Source organism: Anastrepha obliqua, chromosome 1 (genome assembly GCF_027943255.1).
Source record: "Anastrepha obliqua isolate idAnaObli1 chromosome 1, idAnaObli1_1.0, whole genome shotgun sequence".
Classification (NCBI taxonomy): Eukaryota; Metazoa; Arthropoda; class Insecta; order Diptera; family Tephritidae; genus Anastrepha; species Anastrepha obliqua.
The window spans coordinates 108,942,009-108,967,912 of NC_072892.1; the positions used below are offsets into that span (position 1 = coordinate 108,942,009).

The 25,904-nt window shown below is 34.9% G+C and overlaps 1 protein-coding gene across 2 annotated transcripts in view; it reads left to right on the forward strand.

Moving 5' to 3' along the window:
- Nucleotides 1–19,399, forward strand: part of LOC129235507 (transcription factor SPT20 homolog) — a 32,515-nt gene extending 13,116 nt beyond the window's left edge. Inside the window, exons 2-3 of one of the 2 annotated variants that reach the window (XM_054869393.1) lie at nt 12,690–14,768; nt 18,200–19,399. In XM_054869393.1, the coding sequence (XP_054725368.1) occupies nt 12,690–14,768; nt 18,200–18,751 (2,631 nt within the window). In that variant the 3' untranslated portion in view covers nt 18,752–19,399. The remainder of the gene's footprint in view (nt 1–12,689; nt 14,769–18,199) is intronic. The other variant, XM_054869394.1, reaches the window with a different exon arrangement.
- The last annotated feature ends 6,505 nt before the right edge of the window (nt 19,400–25,904 follow it).

Genomic DNA, 25,904 nt, shown 5'->3' on the forward strand with positions numbered 1-25,904 from the left:
TTGCCCGGTACGTGAACAATGCTGCCGTATCGGTCCAGTTGGGCCAAAATTGGAAATTTCAAAATAAATTGGAAATTTCATATACATTTTTTTGTACCTGCATGCATTTTTTGGGGGATTCTGCTACAATTCTATAACAGTGCCGCTTAAAAAAATAATTGTTATCTTTAATTTTATGTGATAATTCTGAAAATTCGTTTTGGTGCGTCTTCATTCTAATAGTGTAAACTCATTGAGCAAGGCATTTTACGTCGTAGCGACAGCCAAATTTTTCTTGTCTACAAATGTCGCCGTAAAAAGCGAGCTTCATAAATATTTTGAAATCGGCAAAAAGCAAACCAAGCAAAAAACTAATTATTTAAAAGTTTTGCGTTTTTAATTATTTAAAAATTGTGTGGCTAGCATTTGTGTTTGGATAAGAAGAAATTAAACATGATCGGGCGAGAATTGTTATCACATGCCATATAACAACATTCTTCTTTCAAATTAAGAGATCTTGTTTCAAGCAAAATTGTTTATTAAAAAAAAACGACATAATATTATTTTATATGTCTAGAGTTAACGAGCATTTTTTTAATTTAAGTGACTTAATCATTTTATCATTTTTGATTAAATAGCGCGAGATTCATAAAAACTTTTGAAGATGTCATATTTCCTACTTCAGTGATAGCACTTCCTTTGCAAATTGTCGCAAGCAAAATTAGATTAAATAGAAATTCTAGAAGTTAGATATCGATTTGATTCGGCGTCAACGACAATTGGCAGTTTTGCAGCTTCAGTAGTTAATATGTAGTTTTAGATGAAATTTTTAAGAACTAAAATCTACTATAAAAATAACATCTTTCTGCACATATTATCGTTCCTATTCCGAGCATAGGGAGGAAACAAAAACTCGAACGCTTCTGTCAGCCGCTATATGTCTAATTTCATTTCAGATAGCGGTGAATGAGCTTTTATTTAAAATTGTGCGCATCCAAGTTTGCGTGGGCGCTCTCTCCAACAACTTCCTTGTGGGTTCCATTGAAAATCCATTTTGGCAACATTGACGTCATTACAGATATACTCGTATTTCCAACCAGTTCCATTTTCGTCTTTTACTTTCAAAATTGATTGGGTAGTTATTAGTGAAGGAATGATCAGCATTATTGTGTAAGATTGAGAAAAGACTGTCTTCTCAGTGCGGATACAGCGCTTTCAAGAATCTCGGCCGTTCTAATAATATGAAATTAATTATTTTAACCCTCCGTTGGACACCTTTTTTAAAACCTTCGTTTGGAAACCCGGGTGCGGCCTTTTTTCTCCTGTTCGAGGACCCTTTTTAAAAAGTTTTATCCATACATATATCGATAGAAAATTAAATTTAGTCCTAAGCTATAATAGAAATGTTAAATTCACGTCCAAAGTCGAAAAACCAGTCCCGGGTGCCCAACGGAGGGCTAAGCACATACGTATGCACATACACGGAATTGTTTGTCAACAAATCTATTTACATAGGGTAAATATCTACAAAATTTGAAAAGTAAATTTTGATTTGCGTTAATTTTAAAATTTTGAAACTTTTTTATTAAATTTCAATGTGTCGATATTGATGAGAATACTTACTGCTGATTTCACAGCAAATTGGTAGTAAAAATATTCTCGTATGGCAACATTGTGTATGAGCGAAACTCCATTTTCGTTCGCTACGCTCTGCAGGCTCAGAACCAAGAGTTGGCGACCGGTCTGGAAAATTGTAGTGGTTGAGTATGCTGTGTGAATGTGTTTTGTCGGCAACTGTACCCAGTTTCATTGGTTGCGCTAATACACATGCACACACATAGAGAGACACACGGGTGCCGGCAGATATGTACATGCGCTCTCGAACATATCAATTTGCCATGTGTACCTACGAATCGTTGGAAATGACGACTCGGCAATTATTGTGTTAGCTGTTGTTGTTGGGAGGTATGTGTGCATGTGTATTGTGTATTTCGACTGCCTTTCCTTTCCCGGCTTAGCCATTCTCCTTGTGTTGCTATATTGTTGTGTTGCCTGTTAGAATTTTTTGCAATTGTGTTGTTAGCAGCTGGTCGTAAATTCAAATGGAGACGAGCTATAATGAAGGAGAGCGCAGCATATAACCATCGAAAATGTAGAGGCGGCGAAGAGCGAACAGTGAGCGAGCCTTTGCATGTTCGAAAAATTTCATGTCGCAGAGGGGAATGGATGTTGCAACAGCATGTTGCTGAAACATTTAGCTTGGAAAGGGTGCAACAATCATGAGACCAATAAATATATAATAAAGAGTTATACAGGGTATCTCAAATCGATAATATTATTTCAGTTAATATAAATTGAACGTGAAAAAATACAATTGGGAGTTGTTAGATGTTAGATGTATACAAAGCGGCTCCGTCTTGTTGAAACTATAAATTTTAAAGTAGCTCACGTATATGCGTATTTCAAAGAATTCTTAACAAAAAGGCAAACATGTTTCACTAAATATTTGGATATGAAGCAGTGTCCATATGAAATATTTACTACCTCCATTACAAATATTCGGGAATATTTTGTAAATTGCACCGAAATTGCAGAACATGCTCGATTGTCGATATCTTAATTGGTAATTTTAGAATAACTTGTTGCTACATCTAAAGTTTTCGGCCGCTAAGATATTTTCTTATTATTTCTCGTATATAATTTGCCAAAACGAAAAACACGTTCCATCAAACAATTGCTATTTGGTGTCCGACTAAGCAATTTTAACTACAATATGCACTCCGTTCACACGGTATTCGGTGCTACGTTACCGGAACGACTTGAATTTATATCCGGTCAAGGACTGTCACTTCAGCAGTATTCCCCGTACATGTATGGGGAATGTTTAAGTAGCTACAACCAAAACGAGATGTACTCGTATTTCCTTATGTAAGGGGTGTTGTGCTTAGTCTATATCTTATAGAATTTTGCAAATTTTATTAGCAATCATAAATAATTTCGGGCATATAAAATTACCTTGAATTATTATGGCGATCATCCGATCATGCTATTTTGTACCAGTAAAAAAAGTCTGCTGAAAATGTTGAAAATAATTAAAAATTTCGAGGTATTTCAAACACAATACCCTGTGCGCAAAAAACCCTGTGTTGAGCCAAAATGCTTTGATGAAAGTTATAAAATACAGCAAATTTTATGATTTGCTTCGAAAAAGAGCAGCATTTTCTGGAGAGACATTGAACGGCAGAAACACTCTGTATGTATGTACACCCATAAAAATTAAGATTAGAAGGAGCATGACATTATCAGAAGTGATCAGAAAAGCTAATGCAGTTTAATTGTGTTCGCCACTTCAAATTTGTTTAAACCCATCACTCATTCAACTCGTGGAATCGCAACAAAAAACACATTTATTCCAACTTTCTTTTAACATGAAGTTCTCATGAACAAGTATGTTCATAACAGCATTCAACAAAAAATAAGTTGCGCGGGAAATTCTGTCATCGTTATCGACAGATATGAATGTTGCATGCATTGCGCGGCAGCGAAGCAATTCACAAAAATCTTACGCTCGTTTTTTTTTTTTTTTCAAAGAATGCAACATAAGCTAGCGGTAGGGTTGGATATTTATGTGTGTGTGTGTTAAACGAAAGGGAGAGGAGAGTAGAGAGAATAACCGCTTATCTGAATTAACAAAGGGTGCTCGGGCGCTCCGTAGCGTTGTGTTTTAGTTGTGTGCTAAAATATATTATTTTTGAAGTAATTTACCACTGTTTCAAGGCAACTTCGGAGTTCTGAAAATTTTAAGGGGAATCAATTTACTGCAGAAGCTGATACTGATTTTGTGGGTTCAAGCGCAAAACAACTGAAAGATAACAGTGATTTTGAAGTAAACCACGACTCTAGTTTCAAGTACGTTTTAATCAGTTTCGCTATGGTGTTTGGTGCATTAGAATCGCGGTTAAAATGTAAGCTTTGCAACAGTGATATTAAATTTTTGAAAAATTCACCTAGAGGTTTAGGATTTAAATTATGTGTGAAGTGTTCGTGCCGAGAATATCTGATTGATTCGTTTCCAATGATAAAAAATGCGTATGAAATTAACCGACGATTTACTTATGTAATGAGATTGCTTGGCATCGGTCACTCTGGAATAAATCTTTTTTGCTCGATGATGGATTTAAATATTTTTCATAAGTCTCTCTATTATCAAGTGATACAGCAAATAAGTGTCGCTGTCAAATCTGTTACTGATGTTGTGCTTAAAAAAGCAATAAAGGAGGAAAACGAAGAGAACGTGGCAGAAGGTTTCCCAGAAAATCACTTGACTGTTTCAGGAGATGGTTCGTGGGCTAAGAGAGGTATTCCTCTCTCTTGGGCATTGTGTCATTGATAGGAAAATTTTCTAATAAAATTGTTGACGTCACAGTTAAGTCAAGCGTATGTAAAGGATGCCAGTATTTAGCAACGAAAGATCCCATTGAAGCCGAGAGTTTATACGATAATCACAAAGATGAATGTACAGCAAACCTCGAGGGCAGTAGTGGAGGTCAACGGGATTTCGGAAATGTTCAAGCGTTCTCTGCAGCGTTTCGATGTTAAGTATGTGAGGTATATTGGAGATGGGGACAGTAAAAACCATAAAAATTTGATAGATGATAAACCTTACGGTGGCGATCCAGAAGTTGAGAAGCAAAAATGTGTATTGCATGTGGAGAAAAGAATGTACCGAGCACTTCAAGGTGTAAAAAAACTCTTATCGAGTACGCAAAAGTGAAAAAACAATTGGAGGCAGCTAAGAACACAAAGATGGCCGTAAAAGTGAAGAACACCAAGAATAGTGCTCCGAAAAAGCGTAGGACAAAGAGAGACTCGTCGACCAGCACTGAGCCACCAAAACCTAAACCGTTGTAATTGATTATGTTAAGATTATGTTAAAAATGTCTACGTACTACGGTTTGACAATCACCAGAAACTCTCATTTTCTCGAAGAAATGAAGAAAGCGGTGTGGGCAACATTCTACCACATGACATCAACAAACGAAAACCCTCAGCACTCTTACTGCTCAGATTCTTGGTGCAAGTATCAACAGCTCAAAGCGGAAAATCAAGAGAGCACTTATGAACACCCAGTTATAAATCTCATAAAACTAGTGTACGAGACTTTAGGGTCCGACGATTTATTGAAAAGATGTTTGGGCGGGAACACCCAAAATAGCAACGAAAGTTTTAATCACTGTGTATGGCATTTTGCTCCAAATCATACTTTTACTGGAGAAAAACGTTCTGGAAATTGCTACTTATACCGCCGCTTGTATCTTTAATGAGGGTTTTCTACCTATACTCAAGGTTATGGAGACAATGGGCGTTACAGCAGGACAAACAGTCTGGGACTACGCTGACGATGTTGACAATGCACGGATTTTGAGGGCAGAGAAAAACTACAGAAGCCAACTGTAAAGAGGCCAGAACTTTACGTAGGGCTCTAAAAGTTGCTGAAAATGCCAACTTTGAGGAAACGGAAGGACTGCTCTATGCACCAGGCATAGCTGATTAATGTAAGTATAATTTTTTTTATAAAAAATCTGTTGTCGAAACTTTAAACGCGTGTTTCTCAAAATCATGTTTTCGAAATTTCGGGGAATCACTGACTCAAAACTATTCAACCGATTTGGCTAAAAATGTAACCCGCTATTCTAGACACACATATCTAGATCCCGGACCTTTAAAACATTTAATTTTCTAATAATGAACTATTTAATGTAAACAATTTATGAAGAAAAAAAATTAGATTTTGAGAACCTTTTTCACAAGTCCGCCATTTTTTTTTTTTTTATGTATATTTTAGATTCGAGACCTAAAATGAAATCTAGAGAATAACAATCTCTTTGAATTTTTTATTTCAGATGACTTTGGAAAGCTTTGTGTTTCCCCGAACCAACTCATCTTTTTTTTAAGGACTCCACTTTGACGTAAAAAGTTTTGAACAAATTAATATAAAATGAACTTTAAAAATTTTTTTTTATATACTTCAAAACACCAACAAAAACATGTAAAAACTTTAAAACGATCGCATTTTATTTTCTTTTTAAAAAAGATTCATGAAAAAACGTCGAAATTTCGTACGCTACACCGGACTACTACCTTAATCCGAAAGCAGCGGAACGTGATGAAAGTATTCAGAGTACATCTTCTAAAAAATTTAAACAAAACACTGAAGATGATGCACCTGAAGTCAGTACTGAATTTCAAATAATAAATTTTATTATGGTATTCATTGCTATTTCTGCTCTTTTAAAGGATACAAAAGTGATAGAAATGTACTGTTTCAAACAGCAAGTACACGCGGGCTGGGATTTAAGATTGTAATTGCATTTAATAATTGTGGAAATGAATATATTCCTTCCTGTTCTTTCATTGGACATTCGTAGGAAATAAACAGACATTTCATTTTTGTAATGATAATACTAGGAATAGGAACGGAGGATTGTGCAAGTTTTGTGGCCTGATGGACATGCCGTCTTTTTAGATAAATGTACGTATAATATTACTGAAAAAACTCAATTACATGCACTGAAAACTGAACAAAAAGGTCTTGGTGGTCGAGGTAAGCTTACAGGAAAAGTAATAGACAAATTAACTGTGTACTATGGTTTATCAATACGCCGGCATTGTTTTGAAGATATGAAATCTGCTATAATGGCTATTTTTTATCACTACGGCTTGAGCGATGAAAAGCCGAGTCATGATATGTGTCCAAAAGGCGAAGATTCTTTGTGATCTTACCAGCGCGCTGAAGCAACTTACTTATACTCACGATTATTCTCCTTTACCTCCTGATGTTTTAAAAGCTATCAAACCTACCTTTCACACCTTTCAAGATGTGTAGGTGGATTCAGTCAAAGTAAAAATGAAAGCTTTAATCAACTAGTATGGAAAATATGCCCAAAAACGGTAAATACTAGTTATAATCGTACAAATGGCCTCATAGATAGCTACTTGTATATTCAATGAACGTATAAATTCGTTATTAGTTATAAGTTCCAGGGCCTAAATCTCACTTCGATTAGGAATGCTTTAATCAAAGTTTTTAGCCTAAGTAGAGAGTCTAAAAAGTCATGAGAAGGAATGGAATATGGGAGAATGCTAAAATTCGATGGGGGACTGCGCTTCCCCTACAGTACATGATGTACAGGGTGTCCAGTGGCAGAATTAAGTTTTAGGCGCAATATTTACAGGAGATATTTTTGGATCACAATATTTATTGCATATGTAGTATGAAATCCAGCTTCATATTGCCAAATTTCTAGAAATTTTGAAATCCATCGATTTGGATCGCAACTCTGTCAATAAATATTGAGCGTGTAGCACATACTCGCGATCCATCATAAGACGACACATCAGTACTTGGTGAAATACAAATAAATTGCTCATTAAATACAACGAAATTACGTATTATAAGCATAGTATCTTATTGGCACATGTTGAGCGGTTATTGTCTGCCTATAATGAGAGAAAAACCTTCCTTCAGTACACACTCATGGTGTCAGAAAGATGGCGCTCCGCCGCACACTGCCAGAGAGACCATGGTGATACTGTATGATCTTTTCCGTAACAAACGATAAGCCGTTTTGGTGACATGTCTTTGCCGGCCAAGTCGCCCGATTTTTTCAAAAGTAAAGTCTATGAAACAAACACAGCGGCCATCTCAGCACAAAAGGAAAATATCGTGCGCGAGGTTAATGGGTAATGGTAATAATTATAATTAATATAGTAATAATTATTTTGATTTTAATAATTAAAAAAAAACCGCAACTTCATTTCTTTGTAATAGTTATTGAAATAAACGTTTATCATTCGTAATTCTTTTTTAATTTAGCTTTTAATTCTTAATTATGCCACCGGACACCCTGTACATAGTGACCGTGCATTGTTGAGAGTAGTTGTTGCGCTTGGTGGACGCCCATCTGTTTCGTGCGGCACATTCGACATGCAAAAAGTCATCACTTTCGTCTTCGTTCTTCCCACTTTTAGAGCTGTGTTGTTTTTTTTTTGGTGCTGTTTGTTTTGATTGGAATTTGGCTTCTTTTCTTTGATTGCTTTATTTCTTTGTTTTCTTTTCTTTTCAGCGTTTTATTTTGTAATCATTTTCATAACATGCAAACATTTTCTTTGTTTTCGTTATGTATTTGGGTGACACACATACATATACCTGTACGTATGCACCTTCTTCTGTTTGATACAGAGATGCAATGTGGCTGAGGCCTAGTATTTGGGTGTTTAGGTACTCGATTTATTATAAGTAGGTAATTGTAAGCGGTATGGGGCGATATCGAAAGAATTTTGATGGTCCGCAGCGCGACATATTGCAACGTTTTCACTATTTATTTAACAATTAAGTAATACTTGACATTATGTGAAGGATGTGCCATAGGAAGCTACAACTTTACTCCATCTTTCAGGAGGCATACGGATTCCTCTGACGAAAAATTCGAGTTCTTTTGGCTTGGTCCATTCATTGAGCTAGTTTGCGATGATTTCGTAAGAAGTGAACCGCTTTCCAATAAGGGCTGACTGCATTGATCGGAACAGACTGTAATCCGAAGGTGCAATGTCTGGGGAATACGGCGGGTGGCGCAAGATCTCCCAATTCAGTCACGTTAAATATTTCTGAACCGATTTATCAACGTGCCCTAGTGTTGCAAAATCAGTTTGTCATGTATACTGTCCCATTCCGGCCGCATTTCATAATAGATGTCACCAGATACACAACATAACCTTTGAAGCATGAATATTTTTTTTTTGCCAGCTATGGACCTGGTTCACCTGTCAGTGCTCCAAGAACTTTGACGCTTAGGGCTATCATGATAGATCCATTTTTCATTTGCAGTGACGATGCGATGCAGAAAAGCTTTTCTTTGCTGCCGTTCAAGAAGTCTCTCACACGTCACCAAACGTCTCGAAATCCCTCTCGAGACCTCATATATACATTTTCAAATCACCAGTATTTACTAGAGCGAACACAAAAATAGTATCAGCAGCGCCTCTTGTACAATATAAATTAACAAAAACAAAAAAAAAACAAATTTTAATCAAAATTAAAAATTTTTTAATCGGAAGCTTTAGAAAAATATTATGTATCTAAATTTGTATCCCTCTGTATTTTGGTCTAATGAAGTACTTTTGCAATTTTTCTAAGTAAAATAATTTACGAGCATTCGATTTAAAAAAAGTCACTTTCCTCAAAAAGAAAAAAAAAAAACAATTTTAAGAATCAACGGGAGTTTTGGGCCATTTAAATCTGGTAACTCTGAGTCGGAAAGAAAATGAATATTAAAGTCAACGTTTATCACGTATTTACATACGTATGTATATAAGGTTTATTCTGTGCGAGGTTTTGACCGGTAGAAAAAAATCTAAAAAAAATCAACGACAATTTTGAGCTATTTCAAACTTTCATTTTATAAAACTGCACACCAAAAATTATTCTAAATATTCTTATTAGGAAGCTTGAAATTTCGATGGAATTGGTTGTAAAACTTTGAAACTTTGGTTATTCTAACCTTTTTATAGAATGGACTATACGAATATATCTATTAAGAAATGATGAATGCTGAAAAAAAGAAAAGAAAAAAATTAAGATCATGTCAATATCTGGTGCCCTTATAATAGTTTTAGAGGGGGTTTATTCTAAACTCTTCGCAATAAAATGTTCTTTCAAATAAAAATTCTCAGTTACGTATATCGCACACACAACTCCTTTAATTTGCATTTAAAAATCGAGTGCTCTTATTGAGGTACCCTATTGTCCTACAGTATTTTCGGAGCATAACTGGTATGACTTCGTATCATCGTTTCCTTTGACTATCGTGCATTTTCGACTTTCGTGCCTTTTTTGTTGTATTTATTTGAATGTTTTGTGTTGTATTGCTAAAATTCGAGTTGAGTTGTTTGTGTATGCAATCTTTTTAAAACTTTTGTTTACATATTGCTTTTCTCAATGCTCACGTTAATAATTTCTGATTACGCGGGAAAAAATACAACGATTGTACATATATACATATGTATGTATATGTGCCACCACGAAGTGACTGATCGATATGTATGTACACTCATACATATTTCAGTATACATCTACGTATGCATGTACATATACATACGTAGGCATTTATGTTTGTTTAAAGTACTTTTGTTATTGTAAGTGTGTGCATGTCTGCATTATTTCATGCTTTGCTGGGTATTTCTCTGGGTATGCCATTCCACTTCGTTTTCCACAGTTTTTATGTGTTTCTGGCTTTTTGTATACATATGTATGTATGCACACACTTTCTTGTTATATGTCTTCCCAGCCGGTAACTTCATTCGTGTAAAGAAAACATTAAACATGGCAAAACGTTCCTTCTCTTGCACATACATACATACATACATTCATATATTAGCCTGAAGTAGGCATAGAAAACGTGGACAAATTACTGCGGAAAATTATACTCGTACCTACATAGGGTACATGCCTATGCATATAAGTACATGGTTGTATGTATGTATGTATGCTTGTATACTTACATACGCACAGGTACTAAAAATTAAAAGTATTTCGTATTGTTAGAATGTTAACAGTTTCGTGTTCTTTTGCTTATTTTACGAGTATTTTTCCGTATTGTCGTAGGTTAAATCCATATGATTATTTTTTATGGTTGCTTTCGGTTTGCTGGATTGTTTGGATATGGTAACCTTTATCAGCTCTTTGTCTTGGCAAACATAAACCGATGTTGCATAATAGGTGTTTCGTCTTGTCCTATTTTAGTGTTATGTGCTTTCTTTTTTCGTTGCGCATTTCGTTTTCTTTGCGCCTGGTGTAAATGTAAATATGGCCGATAAATTTAACGCTTTTGCTTCTTCTATCATCCAATTTGTATAGTTGCAGTAAAATTGCTCTAGCATGGCGCTAACAGAGTTGCTTGCTTGAATATTAGTGCAGAGAAAATTAGGCAATAAAATCCCACCATCTCTGGCAGTCTGCAAGAGACTCGTGCAACTTAACTGGGAAGATCTAAAAAGCCTTAGCGGCCGCATTCACTATATTGAACCCACAAATAAGGGTCAAAATGAACTACACGTATTAGAAATATTGGAGTTGAAATATTGTATTTTATTACAAACTCTTAAAAACAATATTAATGGTTAATGCAGTTTTATACGATTTTGTTTTAATAATTTTGATAGGCGCTTTCGATTTGCCACTTCTCCACTGATAGTCCTTGGTGGGATATAAATCCGATTCGTTCCGGCTACGTAGAACCGACTGTCGTGGGAACGACTTTCTGCTTTCTTGTCTGTTTTTACATGTTGCATATTTAATTGTTCAGCGCTGTTCAATATTTTTTATAGCCGATTTACAAAAAAAAAAAAATCCAATGTTTTTTTGAGCTATCCAGCTCAATACCCCGATCATTTCCCCGGATTATTTTTCATAGGTGTTGACTGCACTAGAAACAAATTTCTATTTTGGTAGTAATAATAAATACATGTATCTGCATCCTGGTCTCCAAACACAAATGTACCTCTTCTGAAGCCTACAGAGAGAATTAATACTTAATTTTGAGCAATAAACAGTAATATTATTACTTACTGTAACTGTGTGCGGTCGACGTAGCGGAATGGCTTGGTGCGTGACTACCATTCGGAATTCAGAGAGAACGTAGGTTCGGTGAAACACCAAAATTTAGAAAAAGTTTTTTCTAATAGCGGTCGCCCTTCGGCAGGCAATGGGAAACCTCCGAGTGTATTTCTGCCATGAAAAAGATCCTCATAAAAATATCTGCCGTTCGGAGTCGGCTTGAAACTGTAGGTCCCTCCATTTGTGGAATAACATCAAGACGCACACCACAAATAGGAGCAGAAGCTCGGCCAAACACCCAAAAAGCGTGTACGCGCCAATTATATATACATATATACAATATATACAGGGTTGGCCATATTAAACTGACCCATTGAGTAACCCTATAACTTTTTACTGTAATTTGAAATCTAAGGTTTACGTCAACAAGCCAAAGACACTAGGCGCACTTAAGGCCAATATCCGACGGGAAATAGCCGCCATATCGGCCGAGACGCTGGCCAAAACTATGGAAAACGCCGAAAAACGGGCACATTACGCTATACGAGTTAAGGACGACCACTTGCGCGATATCATATTCAAAAAGTGATGTAAACGAATCTCCTTGAACTAAATTAAATGTTTTTCACAATGAAACACAAAAAAATGTTTCTTTTTCCATATTTTTTTAATAATCACATGGGTCAGTTTAATATGGCCAACCCTGTATAACTGTGAAGGACACCATGTTCTGCACACATTGACATATCGATGGTTTTCGAGAAAAGCGACAAACCTCAAAATTAACTCAAATTCGGAGTTCTGAAGCTTAGCCAACCAGCGCTCAAAATATCGCCTACAATGGTTCTGAGTGCTAAATACATAGTTTTTACAGTACTTATTAACAGTTCATCATGGAAAGACTTACGCCTCAACAATATTCATCAAAAACTCGATCTAAGAATACTAATTTTTACACTTTATCTGTTTATAAATGCGTTGATAAAATTCCCTGAAAATTCGCACTCTCCTTCATATTATTTATTACATAGTCACACATATGTATGTATATATATGCACATTTAGTCTATTAATTTGTTTTTGTTTTATTTTTCAGGACACATCGCGGCCTACATTAGACCTATACACCTCAGATTCGCTGCAAGATATGCTGGATATTGATATACGCAGCGAGATTTCGAATGTAGTTGGCGTTAGTAGTGAACTCGCTTCTTTGGTCAACGATCTGCCGTCCTCTTTTGAAAATGCCATCGATGCAATTTCTTCCACACACTATAGTAATAATAATAGTAGTAGTCTGACTTCTGGTGCGATATCGTCCTCAGGCACAAGCTTTTCTTCTTGGCTAGGCAATAGCTCCGGACCATCATGGTCGTGCTCGAACGACTATTACGTAGATGTAGGCGCTTGTGTGGATCCGATTTCGGTTATGCCGTTGATATCCTCATCATTGCTGCATAGGTCACCGAAGATAAATTTAAATGCGAATAGTCTACAGAGTTCTGTATATTCGCCGCCACCGCCCGCCTCACCTAACGTTAACGAAACCAAATCACATTTAACATTCTCTCCTGCCCAATTAAAAGTAAGCGCCGGTGCGATGCGTAATGAGCAGCTTTATTCACATATACCAAAGCAGATTGTGACGATTTCATCAACGGTGACAGCGGGCACAACAGCGCCGGCCACTTTGGCGACGAACTCGATACTGCAGCGCAAGGGCTCGACTGCCGTAGAGACGATCAAGAAGGATTTGTGTGTAGAGTTGCGGAAAGTTACTGCGAGTTATGAGGAGACCAGAGTCAGTGTTACAAGTAATAATGGTGGAGGAAATGCTAGCAATAATTCCAATGGGAATGGGCTGGCGAACAATGTTAGCAGTGGGAATAGCAACGTCAGCAGTAGTTTGCTTAATTCGAATGGCATGCTGAATAGCACGACAACGAATACCATCAAGCTGGCGCCTGGCATTGGTGGTCTAACATTTGCCAATAGCATCGCTTATAACAAACTGAAACAACAGGCTGCTGCGAAATCTGCGCATAGCGGGCAAGTAGTTACAACAAACGGCACGATTATGCTTAAGAGAGAACGTGACTCCAGTCCGTTGCAAAATATAAGTGTTGTGAATGCCAACGGTAGCTCAGTTGGCGGCGGCCAACATGTTACAAAGTTGGTGGGACGAAATGTGCAAAATTCTAGTTTTACGCCAAAGAGCATAGCATCTGTACATTCACCGCTCATGCAGAATGGCAGCAATTCAGTCGGTTCGCCATCATCGTCTTCATCCTCTTCGCACTCCTCACCATCGACTAGTTCGACTACTGGCAGCTTTACTGCCGGCCTCATACCAATAAGTCTCAACAATGGGCCAGCCATCACAACGCCATCCTCTGCTAGCACCACAACTATCACAACAATTTCTGTAAAGCCTCTACAACAGCGAATTAAGATTGCCCCAGTGGAGTCTGAGTTTCCAAAGCCAGCATACTCGTATTCCTGCCTTATAGCCATGGCGTTAAAGAATTCACGTAGCGGCTCACTGCCTGTATCGGAGATATATAGCTTTATGTGTGAACATTTCCCGTACTTCCGAACAGCGCCGAGCGGCTGGAAGAATAGTGTGCGCCATAACCTCTCGTTGAATAAATGCTTCGAAAAGATTGAAAAACCCGCGACAAATGGTAATCAGCGAAAGGGTTGTCTTTGGGCTATGAATCCAGAACGTATTGTAAAGATGGAGGAAGAGGTACAAAAATGGTCGCGTAAAGATCCGATGGGTATTCGAAATGCTATGGTAAATCCAGATCATCTAGATGCATTGGAGCGAGGCGAAATGAAGCATGGTAGTTCAGGTGACTCAGATATCGAATTGGATAGTCAATCAGAAATAGAAGAGACCTCCGATTTGGAGGAGCAAGAATTGGACGATACCATTGTAGACAATATGTTCGTGGAGGAGGACATTGAAGAGGATGAAATGTTAAGTAGTGGCATTGTGATGAATAGCTCGGATGCCTTGAGTGAGGCAGGAGATGTGAATGGCTGTGGTGCTGGCGAGAGTGTTGTTGGCATGCAACAACATCGAGACTTTGATATAGAGGTGAGTTTGGAGACACACAAAATTGAAAGAGTGGAGAAGGTGGCGCAAAAAGTGCTTGAGCGTGAGCAGAAGGTACATTTGCGATTTTGTATATACATAGATTTTTTATTTTCTTTGTTGAAGTTGTTTTTTATTCTACATACATACATACATACATACAAACATACATACATACACACATACATATATCAATTCATGGCTTTCTAAAACAGTAGGCACTCACGCTATGACGTAGTGAGTGAACAAAAAAAGAAGAAAAAAAACTGCTTGACTCTAGTTCGGGACTTGAGAGTGTTCAATACGTATGACTTCTTAAACGCATTAACGCGCAGCATTAGCCTCTTTTATTTCTAAACCATACGAGATGAACATGTCGATCATGCGCAATCACAGCGTAGGATACTAATTTCCTACCAAGTTGCATATTTGGATGTTTTTGAAATAAAAGATGCCTCTTCAGATCCAAGCAATGAGCAAACAAAAAACAAAATCAACTACCTGCATTTGCTTCGAGAACATACTGTATCTGTATGGCTTCTAACTAACCGAAGTACTTGTAAACTTGCATATCTACGATTATTCTATGCACGCACATTTTGCTTAAGCAAATCTTTTAGAGAAAATAGTGGGCATGTGTGTACCAAGTGTCTGAAGAGGTTAATGCGTTGTAAGAAGTCGCACATTTACTTTTTTTTATTTATAGGTAAATATACGTACGTACGTATACTATGTAAAGGTATTGTAAAACTGACTTCCATGTTGTGGGCGAAATCTCACGTTAGTACTAGTCTTAAGATGAAAATAAATGAAGATTGTACATGCAAGATGGCGCAAAATTAATAACCCTATCAGAAGATTTAAATTATATATGTATAATGTATGTTTAATTATACTTTTATTTCATTCTTTTATTTAATGTTTACGCTTTGAAAATTACCCTTGAATTTGTAAAGAGAAAAAGGCACCTTTCCCTAAATTTAGTATAAAATGCTTACAAATCGATATTATTTAACCTACGCTTTTAATTGCCCTTTCACTAATGTCCAAAAAATTATACCAAAAATAAGAAAAATGTTAATATATAATAATTTTTTTTTAGTTTTACCGTAAAAAATAAATAAAAGTATAGGTGACTAATTTTTTTGGTCACAGAACAAATTTAGAAGCATCAAAGAAATACTAATTTTTTTTTAGACCATCTTAATGTATACAAAGTATAATAATAATATAATAGGTATAGGATAGATAATATACAATAATAGGAGTGCGACATATTGCAAAGTTTTCAAAATTGATTTATTTTTTATTTAATTCTTTTTTAATTTTTTTTTTAATATTTTTTTTTAATATTTTTCAATTTTTTGTAATATTTTATAAAAATATAGTTTATATCTAGTGTTTTTTTTAACCGCAAGAGAACTATCTATATCTGGTTGTTATTGTAGCAGCATGAAAACCATACATATGCGGGGAATGCTGTTGAAGTGACAGTCCTTGACCGGATATAAATCCGGCTGGTTCCGGTAATGTAGTACCTACTCTCGTGGGAACTATCTATATCGATAACTATGGTTTGACAGCTGAAAATGGCAATCTGTGTTGATATTTCTGTTTAGTAAGGTTTGGCAAGTCATCATGAATCGTTTGACGCCAGAACACGATTCAAAATTGTGATAATTTACTTTGATAATAAATAAATAAAGCACTGCCGGCATTATCGGTTACGGTAATGGCGTGCGCTATCGAGCCTTGCTGACTTCTCTTTGTTTCCAAAAATGAATTAGCTAAACATCAACGATATCTGGTTCCAACAAGACAATCGATTTGTTGCAATATTCAAGCCCCAATTGATGCCAGACGTTCATATTTATTGGATATAGTAGGCAACAATTGGACTGATCGAATGGACCATGTAACTCGTAGCCGCGACTGATATATTATATGTATGTTGGATATAATATTAAAAAAATAAATGTCTTGCAATTATTACCAGATTGTAAAAACACAAAAACATTCCAACAATACTTCTCTTCTGTATTATCATATTAAGTTTTCAACCTTGTAAAAAAAACAGGTGATACTACACCTAAAACCATATAACTTGAAGCTTCAAACTTTGTACAAAATCAAAAAAAAAAACCTCAACAAATTTTCAAACTTTTTAATTATCATTTTTGGAAAAATTTTGAGAATGCAGTTTTAGATCCCATTGAATTTTTGGTATAATATAAAGTGCAAGTTTGCAGTGGTTTTGTTGACGGTGGTATGCATTTTCTTTCATATAAAGAATGCGAGAATTTTTTTAAAATAAATGCACAAGATCGACAACAAAAAAAAAACTATCAAAAAGCAACGCGATGTTTTAGCAACTTCAAGTTTGCTTTTGTCTATACTAAAATTTAAATGGGCTATAAAACTGCTCACAAAAAATCCCTAGGAGTTGTGATGAAAAATTTGCGTATTTTTTTTATTTTTGTAAAAAGTTTGAAATTTGAATTGAAAATTGGTTTTGTTAGAAAAAGGAGAAAAATTTGACAAAGCTGGTCAAAATGTTGATGTGCTATATTTTCTCGGTGAATGTAGAAATATTCACAAGCCTTAACTCCTGAAATTAGATTTTATTATTTTGTAAATAAAAATATAAACAATTATTGTAACTTTTCTTTTTCATTATCCTTTAATCTCAAAAAAATAGTTGTATCTTAAAATTTTTTTTATTGCTTTCATATATTTTTTTAAATTTTTTTATGTCTTTTTAAATTTTTTTATATTTTTTTTTTGAATTTTTTTATGCATATATGTATATTTAAATTTTTTTTTTTTAAATAAAAAAAAAATTTTTTTTTGACTTTTTTGTTTTAAAATTTTTTTTTTTCAATTTTTATTTTTATTATTATTATTTTTTTAATTTTATTTTTCATTTTTTTATTTTTTTTTAATTAAAATTTTTTTTTTTTATTTAATTTTATTTTTAATTTTTTTATTTTTTTATTTTTTTTTTAATTTTTTAATTTTTTAATTTTTTTTTTTATTTTTTTTGTTTTTTTCTTTTAATTTTTTTAATTTTATTTTTTTAATTTAATTTTTTTTTTTTTATTTTATTTTTTTTAATTTAATTTTTTTTTTATTTTTTTTTTCTAAAATACTACTAAAGAGCTAATTGAAGCAACCGCCAGTTGTCGTTGTTGTAGCAGTAACTTTGCCCTGTCAGTGTAGTGTAATCACCGTCCGTCTTCGTAGAGTGGAGTGCTTGTGAGGGAACCATTTTTAGTACCCAAAGTGCAAATTGAAATTTCTAAGAAAGCTTAAGATGGCGATTATAGCGAGGGGAGCGTAAATGTATGTCACCAACCATAGTACGGAATATGGGTCCGTCTAGTCGCGATGTACATAATTGAATGTAGCATATAAGTATACATACATATAGTACATATATACAACTCTTGCTTGCTACCACTCTCTTTGCTCTTTCACATGAATAATCGTACGATTTCTCTTTATAGGTCGAGGATATTTACGATGCAATCGATATTGAAGACGATCAAACTCATTTGTCCATCAATCAATCTGATATAATTGAACTAAGTCCTGCCGATTTGAATGTAGCTGCGCAATCGCCGAAGCGTGCGCGCCTCAATATAAATTATTCGTTAGGACCTGCTGGAGAGTTGGAAAAACAAATAAAACAGCAAAAAATCCAACAACAACAACAACAGCAGCAGCAGCAGCACCATCAACAGACACAACATCAAACACAACAGCAACAGCAGCAGCAGCAGCAACACTTTCAACAACAAAAACAGCAACAAAAGCCAAATCAACAGCAGCAACAACAACAACATAGTATAAAACAATATAAAGTGCAACCACAACATATTGTTGTCCAAACTATAACGAATGGCAGTAACACAACATCAATTCAGACGATCAATGCGGCAACAGGTACAACAATTGGCAGTGTAAGTGGTGCGATCTCCACATTGGGGGTATCACAGATCAATGGCACATTGGCAAATAATCGCCGCAAAATACAATTAGTCAATCGTATTGTTTAAATGTTAAATTAACAAACGAAATCACACAAAGAGCCACTCAGGCATTTGTTCCTAAAGAACAGGTCTTAGGTAGGAAGAAGAAGAATAAGAAGTATAATAATGTTTTATTTTGAAATATTATTATATAGCATATAAGGGTATATGTAAATAATTAGTATAACAATATGTAAGACACTCAACTGTATACGTTGTACGAACGCGCTTATCAATTATTTGGAAAGGTTTAATGTTTGTAACAAAAAACAAAAAAAAAAAAACAAAAAACAAAAAAGCAGATTTATCTATCTTCAGGGCTCAAGGCTAATAAGGTTACATCCTCAGTTTCAGTAAATATGTACATGTACATGTCGTGTAAGGAGTGTCTAATATCACTTACATTTTTGTGAAGTGAAATCTATTAACGTTTTCTTTTGCCGAATTAACCCTACACTGCCTTCTTATCTCAGGCTTTATGTTTGTTTAGGGCCTTCGCGTGTTCTTTCTAAAATGTTTGTGCAACTTCAGTTTAAAGTGAGCAGTGCGTTGCCTAGCCCATTTTGACAACTTATAGCAGCATTACTCAATAATTTTCCTTTTTTATTTTATTTGCGAAAATTTTTATAATACACAATTTTAATACAAAATTTTATTTAGTCTTATAAAATGTATCTATATCCGTTGCCGTGTGGTTTGAAAAATCGCCGGACAAAAAAATCCTATGATATACGAGTATTTGATTTGAATTGCAGAAACATTTTTGCTACAAAAACCGATTTCCTAATATTGTCAACATAATGTAAATTAATTATGAAGTATTTGATTTGTACAAATACGCTTAAAATGTTGCATTTACCCTGATTATTTAATATTTTCGTTGCGTCGTGTGTATGTGTTCAGAATGAATTATTAACCTCTTAAGTTTAAAAAGTATGGTAAAGCAATCATACGTACATATATATGTATATTAATACATGTGTACAAATGTATGTACTGAATGCAATCATTGTAAATCAATTTGATTAGAGGAATAAGTTGTTTTTTACTTTTTCCCACGTTCGACTTACAGCTCACAAATGTATTTTGCATAAAAATGTCTGCTTTTAAATGGACAATCTACATTTATGAACTCTAAAGCGACCAATGGTGGGCATATGTATGCACGTCAAAAACTTTTAATTTCATTTAAAATTTTCAGTTACTTTTTTTCAATATGACTAGTTCATAAAAAACTATGTTCAAAATTATTATTAGTTGTTTGTTTATTTTTTTTTTAGAAAGTAATCAAATCTTGGTATAACACCAGTAAATAATTTCTTTTTAAGGTTTTGGTTATACGATTACACTTCCTAATTTCTGATGAAGAAATTCAATTTAGACTGACAGAGTAGGTTATTTAGTACTCATAAAATTACTTTTGGGCATAAATCAAATTTTATGAACTTGACGAATTAAAATGTTTAGTTTTGTAATATTTCTTTTTTTTCATAACTTGATCTCTTTGCTTAGTAAGCCTTTATTTTAAATCGTTTTCGGCAATAGTCGTAATGCTAACGAATTATGTGCATAAGTGTGTATAAGTAAAATTGCAGCATTGTTGGTGTGAACACAATCGTAGTGAACGGTGCCATTCAACATGAAACAGAAAACACCCAAGTTCGAATATTAGCAACGAAATTAGATTTTTCTGCCAGTATTAAAATGTACAACCTGCGTATGGTCGGCGCAATACGTGTACAGTGTCGGACAAAACATTTGCAATTGAAATAAGTTAATGCGAAGGACGAAGTGCGAGCCTTCAGTGAATCTAATCTAAGTTAATGCGAATATTTTCATTTGCATAGCAGCGCCCAGCGTCTCCTCTTATACTCTCGTATAGTAATAGCGATACAAAAGAAAATTGTATTACAAAAAAAAAATGCTGTTTGCATTCGAATAAAACTTTGACAATAATGTAGTTAAGTTTCTTTCAAACTGTATTTCTGAAAATATATATTTTCAGCGTCAACATTCGGCATTTTAAATTGTATTTTATACAAATATAGTTCATATTACAACAAGAACCATATAAGACAAAGTTTCGAACTCTGTATATAATTTGTAAAAATTCGTCAAATTTTCGTAAAAATTTCAAACTGTTTACTCACAATTTTTGAAAAAAATTGAGTTTCAAATAGATGAAAAATCACACTGATTTTTGAAAATTTTACACGATTGCGGTCTTGAGCAATTTCTCCATTTAACACCTATTTTATATGGAAGAAAACACCCAACTAAGCAGACAAAATTCTTAAAAATCAACCCGATTTTTGAACCACTTGAAACCAGCATTTTATTATACAAAAATTGAAAGCGCTATAAACTGCATGCTCCAAATTTTGCTAAAAATTCTAGGCAAAAAGTTTGAAATTTTGATGAAATTTTGCCGATTTTTTACAAATTTATACAAAGTTCCAAACTTCGCTTTATATGGTGGCTCTTGTCGTAGTATGAACTATAATATATATAGGTATATATATAATTGGCGCGTACATCCTTTTTTGGTAACTGGCCGAGCTCCTCCTCCTATTTGTGGCGTGCGTTGTACAGTTTCAAGCCGACTCCGAGCGGAGGCTTGCCATTGCCTGCCGAGGGGCGACCGCTATTAGAAAACACTTTTTCTTCACTGAGATTCGAACCTACGTTCTCTCTGAATACCGAATGTTAGTCACGCACCAACCCATTCGGCTACGGCGGCCGCGAATTTTACTATACAAAATACTAATTTTCTTTTAACATTTCAATTAGCATCGTATTACTGAGAGGAGTATTCCCCCACTTGTGACCTATTTTTTTATTTATACTATAGAAGTTTATTTACATAGTCAAAAAAGGTTAACTAAAATTTCACAATTCATCTCTTTCATGTAGGTAAAAAGGCTGCAACAACCATATTTAATGAGACAAAACAATCGCACCTTAAAGAAAGCTGTACATAATTTTAAATAAAGCAAAAGGAAAACTTAGTATTTTATGGCAAATCCATTGCTGTTGTTGTTGTAGGAGTACCTTTGCCCTGTCAGTGATCACCGTAATCACCGGGAGTCTTCGTCTAGCTCATCTAACGGTAGGCCCAGGAATTTAGCTGTTTCGATGGGTTGGGTCCAGAGGGAGAGGGGTATTAGATGAGTGGGGCGAATTTATTGCGTTCCCATGGCAGCTGGTTCTACGTTACCGGAACAACCCGGATTTATATACGGCAAAGGACTGGAAAATGATTATGCTGCTACAACAACAACAACAAAAACCGTGAGTTTGAGTTCGCATAAGTTTTATATGAGGTTAATGTCTGGGGATTGTAGGAGCCAATACATTATATCCACTTTAGTGCTCTAGAAGCAAGATTTTTAGGCCTTTGCCGTACGTTTCGGGCGCTTGTTGGAATATCCCTATTAGTGGCATTTCCCACCCGGCAAGCGATAACGTTATACATTTCATTGTTTTTGTAAACATAAAAATGTATCCACTGCATTGCATTATTTTCGATGAAGCAGTCCTACACTAGCACCGGAAAACTATCCTCGGACGATAACATGAGGCTAGAGGCCATGTTTGACGTCCTTAACACAGTACGGGTTTTGAAGACTGCTTTGCCTTGTGGCCGTCGAAGCCATGCATTAACTGCCTATCTAATTAAATTTGGACACGTCGCTGAAACGGGCAGTTTTCTATTTGCTTAATGGTCAGTTTATATGATCTTTGGCGTACTGTTAACCGCTTTTAATAGGCGTGCGCAACACTTGGTTGAAGTTGTTTGGGGCCATTGCTTACTTTCGTAAACAAGATTTTGCGCACAAATGATGCCCAAAATAGACAAAATACAGTCAGCGAACGGAACAAAACACGCATATTAGCAAACTAAATAATGCTGCTTCACCACCACGTTGCACCCCTGGAAGCATGAGCAACCTGTGCGGTCCACTGCGGTTGAGTAAGTCTGGGTCAGTGCTAACGAAGAAGTCAGTGTTAAATAGGAAGTTGGAAGGCTAACGACTTACCCCGCAAAAAAAAAAATCATGTTTGGAGACTCTCTAAAATGCCTTGGATAGAAAAGGGAACTTGAGTGGTTGACCTCGGAAACGGAATAAGGATTTACCATTCATTGAGGGAGGCTAAGGTTGAACTCGGACCGACACGCCAACATTGATGATGATTAAAAAAAGTTGCAATTGCTGTTGTTGTTGTAGCAGCATAAACATTCCCCATACATATATGGGGAATGCTGCTGAAGTGTCATACCCTGCCCGGATACAAATCCGGGGCGTTCCGGTAGCTTAGAACCCACTGTCGTGGGAAAATTTGACACTTGTGAACTAGAAAGAGGCACACAAAGACAACACCATTGAGGCCGTGGTGTTCTGGTAAGGTAGAACCGACTGTCGTGAGATGCAAAATTGTTTTCACACATTTCGTCGTTCGCTTCGATTGTGTTCATTCAATATTGTGATGCATTTCAAAAATAATTAAAATGTTTGTTGTACCTGTTTCTCTCGTACATACTGCACTATGAATGAATTAATAATATGAGTTTGTAGGATTTTCTAAAATATTTAATTGACGATTGATTTGGTTATTTTAAATAATTTAGTTTTTAATCTTAAGCAGCCCTAGAGCCAGAATCTAAACGATTCAAAAAATAATGTGAAATTACAATTAATACAAATTTCGGTATTTTCGACAAACGAAAATGGTTTAATTTTAATGTAGAAATTAACTTATCGAACGGCTCTTCTAGTTTGTTAATTACTACATTTCAAGTCATTCCTCACAACATTGCCGCTCGTTAATTCTAAATAAATAAATTAAAACCTATGTAAGTCATAAATAAAAAGCCAATCTTGCCAGCTCAGTATTTAAGATTTTCAACTGAAAACAAAATTCCAGAATACTTTTTTCAAATATCGACGACTACATTCACTATAGTAGATATGTATGTATGTATGTGTATATATACATATGTGTACATAAATATATAGGTACATACTTAGATGATAGATTTTAGGGTGAACAGGTGAGGTGAAAAACTCAATAAGACAGTCAATTGAAAAATGTATAGAATTAAAAAAATGTATAGAATTAAAATAAAAACTTAACAAATCTAGCTGTAAATATTTGTTATAAGAATCAAAATAATAATGCATACAACGTAATTTCATAGATTTATGTTTATATATACCAACGATACCTACACCAAAACTTAACAATTCGTTTGATGTTTGCATTTGCAATTGCATTTACTGAAATATATTTTATTTTTAATTTTCGAAGTAATAATTTGTTTTGCCAAGCGCCCAAAAAGAAAGCTTAAAAGTACAAGTATAGAAAAGCGTTTTTGTTTATTATAATTACCGTCATCAAACTTAAATGAAATAGTACAAACTTAATTTACATTAAAGATCAAATAAGTAGATGATCCAATGACGGAAAAAATGTAGCTTTATGGCTCTTTGTTATTATTATTTTTACCTAACCACACATGCAAAGCCATGTATTAGTATATACATACATACATATATTTATGTATATGTATGTGTGTCTTACAGACTATGCAAATGAAAATTTGGAAACGTTTGGAGGAATGTATGGTGTTGCAATTTTGCGCGTGTATTGGAGTATATGTATACATACATATACATTGACGATATAAAACGTGTGTGTGTGATGTCGAATTTCGGCGTGCATTTAACTATAGAACGTAATACGTAATATGTAAGTTTGTAATAGTATTCTTATTTTTATATCATACTTAAGTAGTAGTGTAGAATGAGAATGAAGGAAACTGCGGAATTGTATGGAGTGTCGCGATAGTCAGGTGGTTTGGTCATTAGGCGCGAATGTTTCACTTTTTGTAAATGAACAAATTTTTTGTATCTGAACAAGGAAATTAGAAAAAAAAACAAATTTTTTATAAACTTGTTAAAACTTATTACCTAAAGTACATATTTGAAAAGAAATAAAAAAGTCAAATTTAATATATATTATAAAAAAATAAAAAAAAAAAATAAAAAAATACCAAATTCCATTACTTGTTTTATTGATGAACCTGTCTTTGAATAGCATTGTTAAGATTTTAATAACACGTTGCAGGAGCGACCTTTATTACCAGTGGATGGGTAAGTCTCGTAGCATTCCCACCTATGCACGAGTAAGTACAAAGACGCAAAAGCCAGGGGTTGCTTCAACCCACAAGCGCGCTTGGCAGGCTGAGAGAGGCTGCAGATGGACAAAACTGATGTTACTTGTCATATCCGACCGATTGTCGTAGGCTTTTAAGCAGAAGGGATTGTAGGCAGCTGGTTGGACTGATGACGGGCCACTTTCTTTGGGCGAAGCACATGGAAAAGGTAGTCAATTCAGGCTGTGTACGATGTCCAGCATGTGGAGAGGAGGATGAGACGGCGGACCACTTTCTGTGCATCTGACCGGCCTTCGCTCGAATCAGACTTGAGGTCTTTGGCACTGATGTGTTAAGAAAATACCACTTTTGCACCTTGTCACCACAAGATCTACTCAGATTTCTTCGGAGGTCGGGTAGATTTAAAGCAATTTAAAAAGGGAAACCGAGTGCAGTACAATGGACTTAATTTTGTCTGAGTGCTGTACTTGCTAGTTGTCCCGACAAAAAAAAAAAAGTGCAAAGACGAGGAAGTGTACTATTCTCACAAGAAGTTTACTATTCTATTCACGTAATCACTTAAAGTGGCGTAAAATTAATAATTGGGTCGGAAGATTTAAATTTTTTGCAAATTGCGACATACGTCGATTAGCCAAGGTTGTTCAACAAGTTTTGATACATATTCGATGTGTTTCTACTACCCCAAATTTTTTTTGTTATGTTGTATGCGAAATTTCATTCAATCTGTTCTCTGAATTCAACACAGTCACAGTATTTTCTACAATGGAAAAATCAATCATTTGGATGGTTTAAAAGCAAAATAAATTTATGAACCAATGTAGAAAGTGTGTAAGTAGTTTGCGCCATCAATTAGTACAGTAGAAAGATGGGTTGCTGCATTTAAGGTACTTGACCACTTTATAAGTTTCAAAAAATTAAATTTTTTTTTTTACATTTTTTCAATCCTTATACTTTTAAAAATCATCACCTGAAACTTTTTTTAAATTCGAATTCTAACAAAGT